This window comes from Rhinoderma darwinii, chromosome 13 (assembly GCF_050947455.1).
Source record: "Rhinoderma darwinii isolate aRhiDar2 chromosome 13, aRhiDar2.hap1, whole genome shotgun sequence".
Lineage (NCBI taxonomy): Eukaryota > Metazoa > Chordata > Amphibia > Anura > Rhinodermatidae > Rhinoderma > Rhinoderma darwinii.
The window spans coordinates 48,112,605-48,130,736 of record NC_134699.1 but is presented as its reverse complement, the minus strand read 5'-3'; the positions used below and the strand labels follow the sequence as shown (position 1 = coordinate 48,130,736).

General features: G+C 41.8%; 1 protein-coding gene across 2 annotated transcripts in view; it reads left to right on the top strand.

Moving 5' to 3' along the window:
• The window catches only part of TBC1D16 (TBC1 domain family member 16), a 75,986-nt gene that overhangs the window by 27,496 nt on the left and 30,358 nt on the right, over positions 1-18,132 (top strand). For both annotated transcript variants that reach the window (XM_075846317.1, XM_075846316.1), the window contains exons 6-7: positions 2,944-3,091; positions 11,827-11,991. In XM_075846317.1, coding sequence (XP_075702432.1) covers positions 2,944-3,091; positions 11,827-11,991 — 313 coding nt within the window. The remainder of the gene's footprint in view (positions 1-2,943; positions 3,092-11,826; positions 11,992-18,132) is intronic.

Below are 18,132 nucleotides of genomic sequence, written 5' to 3'. Positions count from 1 at the left end.
GGACCTAACAGGTTTCCGTACTTGGCAGACAGACAGCCATTGTTAGGCCTCCAGTCTGCCAAAGCAGCTATCGGAACCCTGTGAGTACACCGCTGGGTTCCGATCTGCTTTTAAACCCCATAGATGCAGTGCTCGCTTATGAGCACTGCATTTTAGGGGTTAATCGGCAGGATCGGAGGCTAGCTCCGGTCCTGGCCATGCTGCAGGGTGTCAGCTGTATACATCTGACACCCGCTGGCGATGGTGCGGGCTCAGCTTCCAAGAGCCATAACTTTTTTTATTTTATTATTTCTCTGTCAATAGAGTTAAGACTTATTTTTTTGCAAAATTAGTTGTTGTTTCTATTGACACTATTTAAAGTACCATATAATGTACAGGGAAACGGGAAAAAATTATTTGTGGGGTGGGATTGGAAAAAATTGATTCCTCCATTGTTTTTGAGTTTTTTTGTTTTTTAGTTCTTTCACAGTTCAGTAAAAACGCCAACTTAACTTTATTCTATTGGTCAATACGATTACGGCAATACCAAATGTATGTTGTTTTTTTTAAAGATAAAGTACTTTTACAAAGAAAAACTATTTGTTAAAAAGAAAAAAAAAAATAGGTGTTGCCATATTCTGAGAGCAATAACTTTATTTTTCTGTCGTCGGCAGTGTGATGGCTTAGTTTTTTACGGGGCAGGTGTTTTTTGTTTTTTTATATACAATTTTTCGGTACATATGACTTTTTGAGCACGTTTTAGAAAAAATAAAATTTGAGAGTGTTTGTTATTTTATGTTTTTTTTTTTTTTTTACATTTTTATTTATTTACGGCGTTTACCGTGCAAGTTAAATAATGTAAAAGTGTAATAGTTCGGACCTTTATGGACGCGGCAATATCAATTTTTTTAATTTTTTGTATACTATTTTTAACATTCTTTTATTAGTTCCCCTAGGGGATTTGAGCCAGCGATCGTCAGATGGTCGCTATTGACCTAAGTGGTTAAGTGGCCAGGATCCGAGAGTTCTCTGTACCTGGCAATTAGTGCAAGGTGTCAACTGTAATACACAGCTGACACCCTCAGCCCGTGAGCCCGCTCCATACTTCAGCCCCCGCACCATGAGGTACAGTGTCATCTTAGTCCTTTAAGGGTACTTCTGCCACAGCACCACCTTCTAGACAGCGGAGCACCTGTTCTAGCAGGTGGGATCGAAATTAGCATTATTCAAGTCCATTTAACCCCGTAGATGCTGCGGTCAATCATCACATCAACATCCAATCACCGTCTCTCACCCTACCCTTTCAGCACACCCATGACATGATCACATAGTGAATGATGGTTTTTACGGCAGCTGGGGCCTAACAAAGGCCCTCAAGTCTGCTTTAAGTGAATGCCTAATAATAGATTCTTGTTCGTTTTAGGGTCAGTTCACTCGTTGCGTAAATACTGTGGTTTTTCGCCTGGAATTCCCTGCTGCACACAGGGCAGATGAGCTGCGTGTTTTAAGCAGCGTATCCGCCGCGTGTGAACTCAGCGTACACTGACAGGCATAATACACTGCAATACAGAAGTATTGCAGTGCACTATAAAAGCATTTAAAATATTGCATAGTAAAGTCCCCCCAGTGGGACAAAAAAAAAAAAAGGAAAACATAGTTTAATAAAGTTTATAATAAATTAAAAAAAAACAAGTAAATATCCATGAAAAACCCACTTTTTTTCCCTACAAAATTCTTTATTATGAAAAAAGTAAAAGCTACACATAATTGGTATCACCCTGTCCGTAATGACCCGAACTATAAAACTGCTATGTAATTTTACCCGCATGGTGAACGCCATAAAAAATAAAATAAAAATATTGTCAGAATTGCTGTTTTCTGTTCATCCTGCCTTCCAAAAAATGCAATAAAAATCGATCGAAGTCATATGTACCCCAAAGTTTTATGGTACATTAAATGGTGCCAATAACAACTTCATGTAGTCCCCACAAAAAATAAACCCTCATACATCTACATCGGCCGAAAAATAAAAAAGTGATGGTGACACAAAAACAAATCATTTTTGAAAAAGTGTTTTTATTGTGCATAGTGAAACATAAAAAAGAACTAGATTAATTTGGTATCGTGTTAATCATAACGATGTGCTGAATAAAGTAATTTATACCACACGGTAAACTTAAATTTAAGACACAAAACAGATTGGCAAAATTCCTGTCTTTTCCATTACTCCACAAAAAAGTTAATAAAAGTTAATCCATAAATTATATGTAACCCAAAATGATGTTATAAAAAAAATGCAACTTCTCTCGCAAGAAACAAGTAATCATACAGCTATGTCAGCGGAAAAATCAAAAAGTTATAACTCTTTAAATGGTAAAACAAAAAAAAAATTGCTTGGTAATTAAGGCCTAAAATAGGCTGGTCGCTAAGGAGTTAAGCATTTCACGCACAATATACATAGATATGCAATTAAGAATGTGTTCACTTCAGCGTTGCCTTTCCTTTTGAAGGGTTCCGTCTTAGGTTTCCGTCGGGTTAACCCCTCAACGGAAAGGCAAACGGAAACCTAAGCTTCCGTTTGCATCACCTTTGATATCAATGGTGACGGAAACGTTGCTAAAGGTTTCCGTTTGTCACCGTTGTGACAGGGTTCCGTTGTTTTGACGGAATCAATAGCGCAGTTGACTGAACAACGGAACCCTGTCACAAAGGTGACAAACGGAAACCTTTAGCAACGTTTCCATCACAATTGAGATCAATGGTGATGCAAACGGAAGCTTAGGTTTCCGTTTACCTTTCCGTTGAGGGGTTAACCCGACGGAAACCTCAGATGGAACCCCTCAATGGAAGGGCAACGCTGATGTGAACAGGCCCTAAACTACAAGCTTTGAAAAAGAACATCGTACACTTTAGTTTTCTTTTGTTCTTTTATGAGTTTATTGATTTTCTTTATTTATTTTTTAGTGATGAAGCTTGTACCAGTGGACAGTTGGTGATCGCCAGCAGGGAAAGTCAGTACAAAGTTTTACATTTCCATCATGGTGGTCTGGACAAGTTATCAGAAGTATTCCAACAGTGGAAATATTGCTGTGAGGCTCAACTCAAAGAAAAGGTGAGAAGGAAAAGTGAAATTACAAAAGTCTGCTTAAAAAGGAGATAATGAGCCCAAAAAACTGTTCATAGGAAAATATGTACCAAAGAGAAGCTAAATACTGCACAAATGTGTTGTATGGTTGTAGATTATTCCTTAACCCCTTAACGACTGCCGATGCCCCGTGCAGTTGTCACGTATAGAAATGTTAGCAGTCTGGAACGGAGTTTAATGAGGGCAGTGCTGCTCATTGTAAGCAGCGTTGCACTCTCGTTTCTTCTGCGAATTTGAGACCCTCGGAATACACCCCCCCCCTATATATAGCGGAAAACCCTCTGTAGATCGCACCACCCTTTGAATCCGCAGTCAGCGCTCTGTTCAGGGATTCCCCTCATAGAGGGAGCCCCTGGCATCTCCCATCCCCCTGTACTGCCACCCCCCTTCTGTAGATAGCGCCACCTAAGCTCCGTCTAGAAGTGGAATCCCCGGTCAGATCGATCTGGCCGGGGATTCCACTACTGGAGAAGCCCCTGGCATCACTATCCATATATGGACAGTGGGCTACTCCTGGAGCGAAATGCCCAGCCAGAGCGCTGCTGACGCTCTGGCAGGGGATTCTGCTTTTAGCGTTGGCCCCTGACGTCACGGTCCATATATGTTCAGAGTCATCAGGAACTCCCTCCCTCTAGGAACTCCCTCCACAGGGAACTACAGTGGCGCTATATACAGGAAGGGGGTGCCATATACGGGGAGGGGGTTGGAGCTATCTGCAGGTGGACTATTGCTATCTGCAGGGGGGGTGGCGCTATCTGCAGGGGGTGGCACTATCTGCAGGGTGTGGGGCTATATACAGGGGGTGTGACACTATGGCATTATATGGGCACTACCTACAGGGGACACTAGCCCTATCTACATGGGCACTTGTCTAGCACTATGTGGGCACTATCTACAGTGCGAACTGTCACTATCTGAGCACTTTCTACAGTGGGAACTGTGGCACTATTTACAGTCGGCACTGGCACTATCTACAGTGGGCAATGTGGCACTATCTACTATATTGCATGACTATCTACATAGGCACTGTGGTGTTTTCAGGTGGCTGGGACAAAAAAACCCTAACGGATAAAATTCATAATTTTTTTTTAACGTCCATGAGAAACAGACGGCCGGGAAATGGATTCAAATTTTGAGACACACTGATGCAAAACATCCATGAAGATTTCACAGTTGATCCGTTGTTAATGGCACTTTTTTTCACTGTCGTGTGAATATAGCCTTATAGCCCTCCTCACTCTTCCCTCACAAGGATCCAGGGTGAAGGAGAGGGAAGACGACTAATTGTTATAGATCTGCAACAGCATATATATATATATATATATATGTGAACATAGAACACCGTAACGGCACCAGGACTTCAAGGTAGATGAAAGCAGGGTGGATTTATTCACCTCCACACAGCTGTGTTAAGGTGAATAAATCCACCCTGCTTTCATCTACCTTGAAGTCCTGGTGCCGTTACTGTGTTCTATGTTCTTCTCTATTTTGAATTGGGGAATTGATTCATCCCCTGGTGACGAGCACATGGCCTGATTCTATGGATCTGTTGGAGTGCTGTGTTCATCTGTGTTTGGACTGTGTATATATATATGTGTATGTGTATGTGTGTGTGTGTGTGTATATATATATATATATATATATATATATATATATATATATATATATACAAAAAGTGTTTTTTTCCAAATTTTTTGTGATTTGTCTGCTCAGAATGAAAATTAAAAACATGAAATTAATTGAACTAATCTAGAAAATGAAAGCCTTATAAGTCTTCTAAAAAAAACAAAGTAAAAATAGTCAAAGCAGTTACAAAGATATTATCGTTTAAAGAAGTGCCTATCAAAAATGGAGAATTTGACCTGGACACAGGGGCATCAATGGCCCTTGGCCATGAAAGGGCTCCTCTAGTTCAGATGATGCTAAATTAGCGTGCGCCGCCACATGGAAATGTAATCATTACCTAGTGTCTATTACTAATAAAAGTCATTCCTTGCTTTTAATAAACTTGTGGGAACCTCCAGCTTTGAGAACTCACATTTTAAAATCTACCACCTGTATAAAAGCCCTGCCTATCCATGGCCAGAGCACTTTGGTTCCTTTGCTTTCTCAGTGTTCCAAAGTTATCCCGGTCGTTTAGTTGTATTCCAATGTGATGACCTTGCCTGTTTTTCACCATCCGTGCCTGACGCCTGCCCTGACCTATTGCTACATTTATCGTTACGAACCTCCGCAAACTGCCCAGACCTTTAGTTCTCCTGATCACTCTGTCTCTACTGCGCCAGCCGTCACCAAGGAAGACTACTCCAGGAGGTAGTGACCTGGGGTTTCCCAGCAGCAAAGTCCACATCCCTGTACAGGGGTTAAAAGGGTAAAGATCGTGTGTTCCCTTAGACTCCGCTCCCCGGAGTAGCCCCAACTCAAATCCCTTGATGACAAAGAGGGTTCACACCGCCACTTGCTGGCCCTACTACAGCCCAATCCTCTGGCTTTCATTACAGTCCAGAGTGACAAAGGTTTGTCTGACACAGGAAGTTTAGTGTAGGTTCGGGTCCAACTAAATTTTATTAGAAGGAAAGAAACAAAAACATTCAGAGGGCAACTTACAATTCTGGATAGAACATCATATTATACACATCCCATACCCCAAAGAAAGCCTAGTATGTATCATGTTTGAATGGAAGAATATCTTCCATTGTATTATGTATAGATGGAGGGTCGGATGTTCTCCATAGTCGTGGTATCGCCAATGTAGTTGCCAAGAAAATTACGTATTTTTCTTATAGTTGGAAATTTGACCAGGTAACATATAAAGTAGATTCAGCTCTGGACTATTTTTTTTATATGAAGTCGAACACAAATAATTCAACTAATATCCTCCCATATAGCTTTCAAAGATTAGCATCCCCAGCAGATATGGACCATTGGACCTTGTTCCTTATCACAATGCCAACATAAATTTAAAACCTCAGGAGAAATCTTTAATCCTTTTCAGTAATCTTTAATCCTTTACGTGGATGACCTCTTGGTGAAAGCACCCTCCAGAATGGACAATCTTGAATTTCCAGATCTCTCTAGAAATTTTGAGAAGATTCGGAGGGATCAAGAACAAGGAAAAATCCCTATTGTTCCTGACTCAGAACATGGAGTTTTTAGGAATGGTACTCCACGCCAGGACAGCAAGGGTCTTGTGGCGACCTTCGAAGGAGTTTCATATGCACAATTTCACTCCTGCTTCCTCTAGTGGGCAATCTTTTTGCACTGGATTAAGTCTCAGGGCACGGTGGACAAGTTGATTTTCATGCCAATCTGTCCAGGTGGGTTGCAGTTTTCCGTCCTCATTCAGGTTAGGCATCTTGGTCGTAGGAGGAAATGTCCTTGCAGATCAATTCGTTTGAATTGAGGGCGAGCTTCCTAACCCTCTCCCACTGGACTCGTCTTTGGGGTCGGCTGGTCAGATCCAGAACGACAACTTTGTGGCAGTGCTTATATGAACCACCAGAACAGCACCAGTAGTCGGGCGACTCTGCTGGAATCTTCTTGGATACTACTGTGGGCTGAATAACATATTCTAGCACTGTTAGCGGTCCACATACCAGAAATGGACAATTGGGCCACGCATTTTCTCAGCTAAAAGAGAATAAATCAGGGAGAGTGGTCTCTTCACCTTAGGGTATTCCATCAACTGTGCCAGTGGTGGGGCTACCCAGATGTTTATGTCTTTGTGTCCCATCACAACCACAAGGTTCCAACTTACACAGCCAGGGCATGGGATCCTAGGGCTATCACAGTCGATTGCTGGTCACTCCATATAGAGAGTTTTCTGTTCTTTATCTCTTCCCTCTACTTAATGTTAAAGCCGAGGTTCTGAGAACCTGAGTTCTCTCTGAGCCTGTCATGCAGATGATGTTGAAGGCCAGAAAACCTCAATCAGCCATGGTATACCAACGTAAATGGAAGGCTTACTTCTGCTGTTGTGAACGCAATCATTTCCATTCTATGAAATATTCCACACCTGGAGTCCTGTCCTTCCTGCAATCAGGCCTTGAACAGGGACTTTATTTTTCCTGAGGGGGCAGATCTCTACTGTGTCCATTCTTTTTCTGAGAACTTTGGCTTTTTGGTTCTCAGGTGAAGATTTTCTTTGAAGGGGTTAGCTCATGCAGTCCCTTTTTTCAGACCTCCTATTGAGTCTTGGGATCTTAATTTCGTTCTCGGAGCTCTTCAGGTTACTCCTTTTGAACATTTGAGAGACATTTTGTTGCGTCTCCTTTCCCAGAACGTAACTTTTCTGTAGGCCATTACCTCCATTACCTCCATCAAGCGGGTTTTTGGAACTATCTGTCTTATCAATCAAGCAACCTTTTTTGGTCATCCATAGGGATAAGGTGTTTTTTTGGCCTGTTCAATGTTTTCTACCGGAAGTAGTCTCTACCTTCCATATTAATAAAAAGATTGTTCTCCATTTTTTCCCTTCCCCATCTTATCTGAGGGAACGGACTTTACATAGCCTTGATTTGTTAAGAGCAGTCCAAATCTTTTTTTTTTTTTTTTTTAATTAGTTCAAGTTTATTCAACAAACTTCACATCAATACAGGTCATTATACATTCTCATACATTGTGAAAGCATTTCTCCAAAGACCCAAGCATTTATTTCCAACAAAACAAGAGCAGTCCAAATCCATTTGGCTGCTACGGAGTCGTTTCAGTGCTCCATCTCTTTTTTTTTTTTTTTTTCCTGAAGGGTCATGCAAGAGTCTGTGAGCTTTCAACGCCACTATTGCGTGTTGTATCCGGTCTGTGAATTTGAAAAACAATAGATCCAAGGGTAACGTTCCTCCCGATCAGATTACTGCACATTCTACTAGGCCTGTTGGTGCCTCCTGAGTGGTCAGGCATCAAGCTTTAGATGCTCAAGTATGCAAGGCTGCTACCTAGGCTATTGTGCACACTCTTACTATGTTATGCAAAATTCTTTCTTTGTCATCTGCTGATTCCAGTCTGTATTGCAGTATTTCAAGCGGGTCGCATAGCTGTGCTTTTAATTTGTTTTCCTGCCCTCTGGGACTGATTTAGGACATCCCATGGTGCTGTGTCCCCCAATGATTAACGAGAAAACAAGATTTTTTTAACTCGCCGTAAAATATATTTTTTTATTCTATTGGGGGACACAGACTTCACTGTCTTAATATTTTATTGTTTATTCAGGCCCGAAACCTGTAGTTCTGACTGTTTGGTTTTCTCCCGGGACCGTGGACATGGTTGTGTTATTTTTTTTTCCTACTGCTTTTGTACAGAACTGATTCAGTCAGTGTCTGTGGGAATGGTAAAGCCTGCCTGGGCCGAGCTATCCTACCTAGCGTAGCCTCCTAGTGGTAGAAGCATAGACCCATGAGGCCGTGTCCCCCAATTGATTTAACGACAAATAGATTTTACAGTGAGTACAAACCACTTGTTTTTTCCCATTCGCTGAGAAAAGTGAGTTTGCCTAATTCCCTCTCCCATTCCACAACGTAAGTTGAGGAGGATAAGTAGCTAGTAGACCCCTGTAACAATCCATACCAAAGAGATATTGTATGTGTTCTTTTTTTTAAATACCGGAGTGAGTGATCTACTCGGATTTGGGAGCATAGAAATTGAATATAAAAAGGTCCTACTGGTCTATGAATGTACCAAACATCCCCAGGTGGTGTGAATCAAGTGTAATATTGTTGAACTAATTTCAGGCCATGATGACTAAAAACATGCCGTAATTGTGAATTTAGGTGATCAGTTGAGTCCCAAATAAATGTCTAAAATTACATATTGGGAATATAATAACCGGGGGGTAGGGAAACGGACAAGTGAGCCCTAATCTACCCGCCACTCTGTCCCTGCCTACTTGCAACGACCCGCCCTAGGCGACGGGGTACAACTGGGCGGCGGTCCCTGCACTCAGTAAGTGAACGACAAACACGACAAACATACAAGGGAATACAAGCAAGGGAAAGGGGCAGTTGCCCACGGCCACACCGTGAGCAACCAGAGTGGTGAACGAGCCGAGTCAAGCCAGGAGTGTGCGAGGTACCAAACGAAGCGCAGAAGAGTAGTCAGTAAGCCAGGGTCTGTATGGAGCAGGAACAAAATAGAAGGAGCTGTAGCTGGGCCAGGAAACCACACGAAAAAGAATAACAAGCAAGGAGGAACAGGAAATGCAGGTATAAATAGACAGAGGGCGGGAGCTAGCTGAGTCTGGCCAGGCTGCGATAGGCTCTCCCACTCCTAAGCCTGCCAGCCTGAGTGGTGGAAGCTGGAGTCAGTCTCAGGGATGTAGATTCAGGTGCTGACTGATTAATTAAGGGAGTTAACCCCGAAGCTGTGTCTGGCAGATCCTTTACAGGGAATAAGGTTTACGGAAAACCTCCTCCTGTCCCCTTATTAACAGACTGTAAACTGTCGATTAGCATGTACTGTAACAAAGTGTCAGTTTGTAGTTTGTTGCTAACCGAGACTGTATGCACCAAATCTTATATATATTACACACACACACGTGTCCAATTTATTATGACCGCCTACTTACAGAAACTCTAAACATAGAAAATTCACAAAAAAATTAATATCCCAGGAATTTCTCTCCTCATTTTCTTTGATCCTCTCGTCGTCTTGCAATCAAAACCAAGAAATAAAGAACTCTTCTATATGTTTCCCATGTGATCAACCATTCCCCCCTTCTTCCTTTTTATAAACCTGTGCGGATTTGAGTCAACTGGCTGCAACAAGAGCCTCGCCGCCACTGCTCTGTCTGCATTAGGAGAAAAATAATGTTAACCCGATCCTTTACAAAGTCCCACATCTCAGTAGTTTATCAGCTGAGAATGGAAGAGATCAACAGGAAATAAACCATTGGTCCCTTATTCAAATTATCAATAGACGCATTGTGCCACATCTATTTGTCTTCACTAGTCCGATAACCCTCTGCTCAGCTTCAGTATGCAGTAGCCATTCACCACTACAGGCAATGCGTTCATTCCCTGCTGTTTGTCTTATAGTCCATTCTCTGAAAACATTATTAACTTCTTCAATCGATAATATCCTTTTTTACGCATTCAAAACTTATTTGGGCAGAAGTGCTTTGCACTCAGTAGTGAGCTGTCTGAGGCTCAACGCTCTAACCAATTCTATTGGTTGACCTTGGCCAAGCGTTAATACCATGATTTTAGGACTGTGCCTTCCTTCCTTGTGGTGGCAGTTGGAAACGAAGCAGAAGGACACAGGAGTCACTTTCCGAAGAGCATCGCTTCGAACTTTCTACAGTTGCCCGTTGCCACTGAGGCCCATCTGAACTCTTGAAGGTCTGGTCAAGTGTAGCTGAACTCTAAACTGTGCAGAAGATGGTCACATTGTCCATGTTGAATGAGCACTTTGTCTCTTGGTCTTCTTATCCCCCTTTTCTGCCAGATAGACTCTGCAAAAAGATATATAACGCACACAAAAAAAGTTTTAAAAGAGGCCAGTATTGTCTCTCCGAGACTTGATAAAGGTAGGAAAGGAGTCCATCTTACAACGGTTTGACAGCACCATGCAGTAAATCCCAAGGACAATAAAATTAACATAATAACTACGCAGTTCTCCTGAGTCTGGATTCACACGAGCGTGTGCTTTTTGCACACGCAAAAAATGCAGCGTGTGGCCTCATCATATGATGCGCGGCTGCGTGCTTTTCTGTTGGTGCTTTTCTGTTTTCATTCATCCTTTTCACAGCTGTTGCGCGAATCACGCTGTTCGCACGGAAGTGCTTCCATGTGGCATGCGTGGTTTTCACGCACCCATTGACTTCAATGGGTGTGTGATGCGTGAAAAACGCTCAAAGAACGGACATGTCGTGACTTTTACGCAGCGGACCAATCATAAAAATCACGCACATGTCTGCACGGCCCCATAGACTAATATAGGTCCGTGCGACGCGCGTGATTTTCACGGACGTATATAACGTTCGTCTGAATAAGCCCTAACTCTCTAACCTTAGTAGTGCCTTGCCCATGAATTCATAAGTGACGCGATCAAAGGCTTTTTTCTGGTCAGAACTCAATACAGTGGCCCTTGATTTACTGGACCATATCTCTGACCAGAGCAAGACTGTCTACACCCTTTGACATTCTATAGCCTGGTGGTCAGTACTTTGGTGAGGATCTTGTATTTTTCATTCGTACAACTCCAACATGTATGGGAAGATCCCCAAGCACTACTGGGAGACCTTCACTCAGGGTCTTGCTAGTCCTAAAGGATTGAGTGGCAGAGAGCAGCTCCCTTACTGTCAATGGGCATCTATTGCTGATGAATTTGAAGAATAGAAGTCCGTGATACCTGAAAGAAACTTATTGGCCACGTCATAGTCGGTCTTCTTAGAAGTTGCTATAGGTGTTTGTGGCGACTCCCACCACCCCCTTTTCCCCAATCTGATAAGAAATAGTTCCAGATACTCACCCGAGGCCTTTTTCTGCTGAGGCTAATGGGGTTTTTATGCCTTGGGACACTATCATGTACTGTCTCATTTTTTTACGTACTAGAATTGAAACAAAATGAGATTGTATAGTTTCATCCCCACTTCCTGTTATTCCCCTAACAAATCAAAGTATTACAAAGAAGTGTTTTTAGATAAACATATATTGCTTTTCATTTGATCCTGAATTTGCTAGAGAATTTTTCTATTTATTCCATATCAGGTAACAGAGGAGAAGACATGTCTTCATTTCTCAATTCAAAGGCCAAGTGTCCTCTCCTCTGAATCTCATCCTGAAGAGGGTATTTACCAAAGATTAAATGTCACTAGGTGGTTGCAACATCTCAATGAGGCTGGACAGGTGGAAGAAGAATATAAACTACGGAAGGTAGGAACAAATGTAAATTGAGATATTGGATATCTAAAATGCACATAGGTGTTAACAATTCTCCCAATAAGAAGCGTTTAACCTTAACTGAAAAGTTGAAAAATATCATTTTATGCAAACAATATTTATCAAAATTCTGTTTTTGCATGTTTGTGCACAAATCATTTTAGAATTTTATAGTAATATATTACAGGGTAACATACTGCAATTACATAGGTTGAAAAAAGATATGTCCATCAAGTTTAGGCTTCGTTCATATCTGCGTCAGGGCTCCGTTCCGTCTGAGCTTTCCGTCGGTACGGAGCCCTAACTGACACAAACGGAAACCATAGGTTTCTGTTTCCATCACCATTGATTTCAATGGTGGCAGATCTGGTGCCAATGGTTTCCGTTTGTCTCCATTGTGCAAGGGTTCCTTCGTTTTGACAGAATGAATACCGTAGTCGACTGACCTAAACCCCAAAGAGAATCTATGGGGTATTGTCATGAGGAAGATGAGAGACACCAGACCCAACAATGCAGACGAGCTGAAGGCCACTATCAAAGCAACCTGGGCTTCCATAACACCTAAGCAGTGCCACAGGCTGATCGCCTCCATGCCACGCCGCATTGATGCAGTAATTCATGCAAAAGGAGCCCCGACCAAGTATTGAGGGCAGATACTGTACATACTTTTCAGTAGACCTACATTTCGGCATTAAATATCATTTTTGAAATTGGGCTTATATAATCTAATTTTCTGAGACACTAAATTTTGGGTTTTCATTAACTGTTAGCCATAATCATCAAGATTAAAAGAAAAAAATGCTGGAAATAGATCACTCTGTGTGTAATGGATCTATATGAATATATGGGTTTCACTTTTTGAATTGAATTACTGAAATAAATTAACTTTTTGATATTCTAATTCATTGAAGGACAAGTGTGTGTGTGTGTGTGTGTGTGTGTATGTGTGTATATATATATATATATATATATATATATATATGTGTATATATATATATATATATATATATATATTCAGGATCCATAGAGCGAACAAGACGATCGAGGTGGTCCCACGGATGCTCAATTAGGTTAAAGTGTGGCGAATTAGGGGGCCAAATTGGGGAAACCAATCTAACAGAATCTGAGCTCCAAAAGTCAAATGGCGCTCCTTTCCTTCTAAGCCCTGCTGTGTGCCCAAACAGCCGTTTATGACCACATATGGGGTATTGTCAAACTCTGGAAAAGTTGCTTTACAAATGTTGGGGTTCTTTTTCTCCTTTACTTGATGAGAAAATGAAAAATTTCCATATCGTCCTTCATGACTGCACCACGTGGAGGTTTTTCCCCTTGACCTTTGTAGGGACAAGAAGGCCCCTCCTACAACCTCCCACCAGGGTTTTTCCTGTCCCTACAGAAAACCGGAGCCCTCCTGGTGGTGCTATGGGGGGGGGGGGGAGTAAGAAACATATATGGCCTGGAGGTCTTCCCATCGGGAGGTCTGGGGGGTAAAAGATTCCAGGCCATCCCCTGTCCTCCTGTGGCACCCGGGGTACAGGACAGAAGTAGGTGCTGTTAGAGATGCCAGTGGACTTCCAGTCCACACATGTGCGGCACCATCTTCCTTTCTCACTTTCCGGAGGTGACGTTGGCCGGGCCATCATAGGATACAGCCGTCATTCCAGTGATGGGGCTGGACAAACGCCCGAAGGGAAAGGAGTCCTTGCAAATCATTTAAATATTGGCAGTTGCATCCAGAACGGTGTCCTGATTTGAGGTCTGTCTTTCTGGCATCATAGCCTCTCCAGGTCCTGAGACTTCTAGTACTCAGCCCAAAATTTCAGAGAAATCCATGGTTCCCAGTACAGTGAGTACCCCATAGGGGATTTGATAAACAAATGTAATTTGCCTTGTGTAGGGATATGGTTGGATTCCCCTGAGTGATGGTTGCTCCTCCTGTTTTCTTATAGGGGGAAAAGAGTGGATCTCAAAACTTAGCAACAGAGTGAGAAAATGCGCGGTCAGCTTTACAAAGCTTTCTGATTTATGTAAAAAGAAACTATACCATGTCTTCTTAAAGAGGAGCAACCATTATTATTGGATGAACTCTGCCCTATGGTACGGGAATGAAATTAAATCTTCCCTGACTTTGATGAAAATTCCCAGTCCAAACCCTACTCTGTCTCCTTCTATATTGACGCCCACACTGTCTTCATTTCAATATGAGGCGCTTCCTCAATCTGCGAATACAGGGTTTCTACCCAGTAAACGGTTAATATCATAGGTTATTTCTTCATCTGACTTGGAAAATGAAGATGGTGTATATTTCCCCTGATGACAATATTTTGATGGAGTCGTCACTGAAAAAAAATTAAAAATATTTTTTCTCACCTGATGACGTAGAAGCATTAAGAGCTGTAAGAACTACCATGCAAATCAAAGCGGTTCAAGAACCTCGTACTATTCAGGATGAGATATTCGGGGGACTTAGGCCTAAAAATAAATTCGTTTTTTTTCAATTAATTCAAATATTAGGTAAATGATATTGCAGGAGTGGGAAGAAGCTGAAAACATACTGGGTATTTCAAAATAATTTAGGAACCGTTTAGTCTTTAAACCTAGTGACTCTTAAGGCCGGGTTTCCCATGGGTCGGATACACTACGTAATAATCACGCAGCGTATCTGACCTGGAACCCGCAGCACCATCCGTTCCAAAAATCGCACCACCGTGGTTTTGCAGACGGAATTTCCACTGCGTATAAAAAAACGCTCATATTTACTCCCTCCCTCGTTTGACGTCCACTCCGGAATCCTAAGAAACAAACACTACCAAAAAAACAGTCCTTTCGTCCTATCCAGACCCAATATAGGGATTTCAAAGGGAAAGGGAAAACGAGATGCTGGTCTTACCCCAAAGGGGGGAAAGGTAGAGTCTTCATCCATAATCTCAGACATGGTTAAACAGAGTTAGGTTCTCCACCCCCAGAAAAATGTATTCTTACTTCCCAAACCTTGCCTATACTTTAAGAAAAGATATTACAGGGAGTGATGTCCATGCTAGATTCAGAGTTTATCATTCCGGTCCCAGAGTCTCAAAAAGGACAAATGGATCTTATCGCACTATAATAAACCTGAAATTTCAAAGTGTATAAAAGTGTATCAAATACAGAACATTCAAAATGGAAACTTTAAAGTCGACTACTCTGTTAATTCCTCTGGGGGCAGAGATGTGTAGTCTGAATTTAAGGGATGCCTATTATCACATCCCCATTCATGCAGCATCTCAAAAATTCAGAAAGTTCGCAGTATTGGACAAATCACATCAAATTCATCACTTCCAGTTTGTGGCTCTTCCCTTTGGAATCTCTTCTGCTCCAAGAGTCTTCACAAAAGTAGAGGTGGTAGTAAGTTTAAAAAAAAAAAACAAGGCATCTTTATAATACCGTTATTAGGTGACTATTTATTAATCACATATTCAAGACAATTACTACTTCAGGATATTGTTTTTACAATTCGATTGTTTACTGACTTAAAGAGGCTCTGTCACCAGATTTTGCAACCCCTATCTGCTATTGTAGCAGATCGGCGCGGCAATGTAGATTACAGTAACGTTTTTATTTTTAAAAAACGAGCATTTTTGGCCAAGTTATGACCATTTTTGTATTTATGCAAATGAGGCTTGCAAAAGTCCAACTGGGCGTGTATTATGTGCGTACATCGGGGCGTTTTTACTACTTTTACTAGCTGGGCGTTCTGACGAGAAGTATCATCCACTTCTCTTCAGAACGCCCAGCTTCTGGCAGTGCAGACACACAGCGTGTTCTCGAGAGATCACGCTGTGACGTCACTCACTTCCTGCCCCAGGTCCTGCATCGTGTCGGCCACATCGGCACCAGAGGCTACAGTTGATTCTGCAGCAGCATCAGCGTTTGCAGGTAAGTAGCTACATCGACTTACCTGCTAACGCCGATGCTGCTGCAGAATCAACTGTAGCCTCTGGTGCCGATGTGTCCTCGCTCGTCCGACACGATGCAGGACCTGGGGCAGGAAGTGAGTGACGTCACAGCGTGATCTCTCGAGAACACGCTGTGTGTCTGCACTGCCAGAAGCTGGGCGTTCTGAAGAGAAGTGGATGATACTTCTCGTCAGAACGCCCAGCTAGTAAAAGTAGTAAAAACGCCCCGATGTACGCACATAATACACATCCAGTTGGACTTTTACTTTAAACACGCCCACTTGGACTTTTGCAAGCCTCATTTGCATAAATACAAAAATGGTCATAACTTGGCCAAAAATGCTCGTTTTTTAAAAATAAAAACGTTACTGTAATCTACATTGCAGCGCCTATCTGCTGCAATAGCACATAGGGGTTGCAAGATCTGGTGACAGAGCCTCTTTAAGCTGGCTTATAAACAAAGAGAAATCAAAATTAGTCCCAGTAAGACAGCGGAAATTTTTAGGGGTAATATTAGATTCCAGATCCCAAAATTATTTTCTTCCAAAAGAAAAAATCCAAAATATCAGACAAGATTTAGAAGTTCCAGAAGAAAACATTCTGTTCCATCAGAGACGCGATGAGGCTACTAGGCATACTCACAGCATGTATCCAATCAGTCAACCGGAGTCAAATTCATACAAGAAGCCTACAATCTTGGATTCTGTCTTCCTATGACAAGAGCCAATTTTCTGAAGACGACAAAATAAAAATACTGTGCATCATCAAAATGTCTCTGAACTGGTGGTTGGTGGAAACAACCTTCTATCCGGGGTTCTTTGGCATCCAAATCCGATAATTCAGATTAAGACAGATACCAGAAAATACGGTTGGGGGTGTTACCTATTGGGAAAACATTTCCAAAGACCTTGGCCTCCCCAAATCGAGTCAATCTTTTCAAATTATCTCAAATAACAGCAGTGTGGGAAACCCTCAGACAAGTGAGTCACTTATTATTTCAGAATGGTCTCTTCATCCACAAATGTTTCAAATGATAATCCAAAAATGGGGATTTACAAAGATTGATATTTTTCTCTTAATCCCAGAGACAACTCACTGGGGGTGGATGCCTTGTCTCAAAATTGGGGTCTGGGACTAGGCTTTGCCATTCCTCCTTTTCCCTTAATTCTAAAAGTCTTACAAGAAATTCAACAGCAGAGAGCCACATTCATTTTTTTAGCAAAAAGACGTTGGTTTCCACTTCTCCAAATATTAGCCCTACAAGATCCACTGAGGTTTCCCTTCAGGAAAGACCTTCTACATCAGGGACCACTATCTCATCCGAATCTAGATCATTTTGAACTCTCGGCTTGGATACTGAGAGGGAAATTCTAAAACAGTGAGGCCTATGTGATTAGGTTATCTCCACTATAAAAGCCAGTAGGAAGAAGAATACTTGGTGTGGAGAGAAACACTGATACAATCTGACCGTTATGGCTACGATGGATAGCCACCACACGAAGGTGGGGGTGGAGGACCATACTAGGCATGGAGCTTGTCTAATATACTACATTATAGATGTTGTTGTTTGGACAATGACCCGGTCTGCAAACGTACTAATAGTCTTTGCAGTCAATATGGTTTACGTCTTAGGATGCATGTGCTGGCATTATTCCCTTCAATAAATAATGTGTATGTTATACATGTTGTTTGAGCGCTGTTAAAAGTAGAGGCTTCGCAACTTGAACAACGGGACTAGCTTGTTCCTGATAGGCCGGTCTAGACTGTTACCTTTGCAACGCGAGACGCCGTCTGTTGATTGGTTGTCGGACCCTTCTTGCATAGCGCGTTGTTACGCATGCGCTGTTGATTCTTGCAGACGCTGGAGGATCGTAGAGTAATTCAAACAAAACTTGCATATATTTGTCTGGGGTTTGACGATTGGTGAGTGGCTCGGAACTCCTCCCCTTCATTACTATGTATACTTTTCTGATGTTTTTACAATTAGTAGATCACATTGTTTTGGAATCAATTTTTAATACACATTGGATGGAATATGTTTGTAACATTGTTATACTGTGCTGTGCACTTTTTCTATATTGTATTAGCCAAATGTTGGCCTTATTTGTATGTCTTGACGTTTATCACTGCTGATTATGCATTGTTTACACATGGGTATATAAACCCTGCTTTGCACATGTCACTTTAGCTTGAAAAAGGT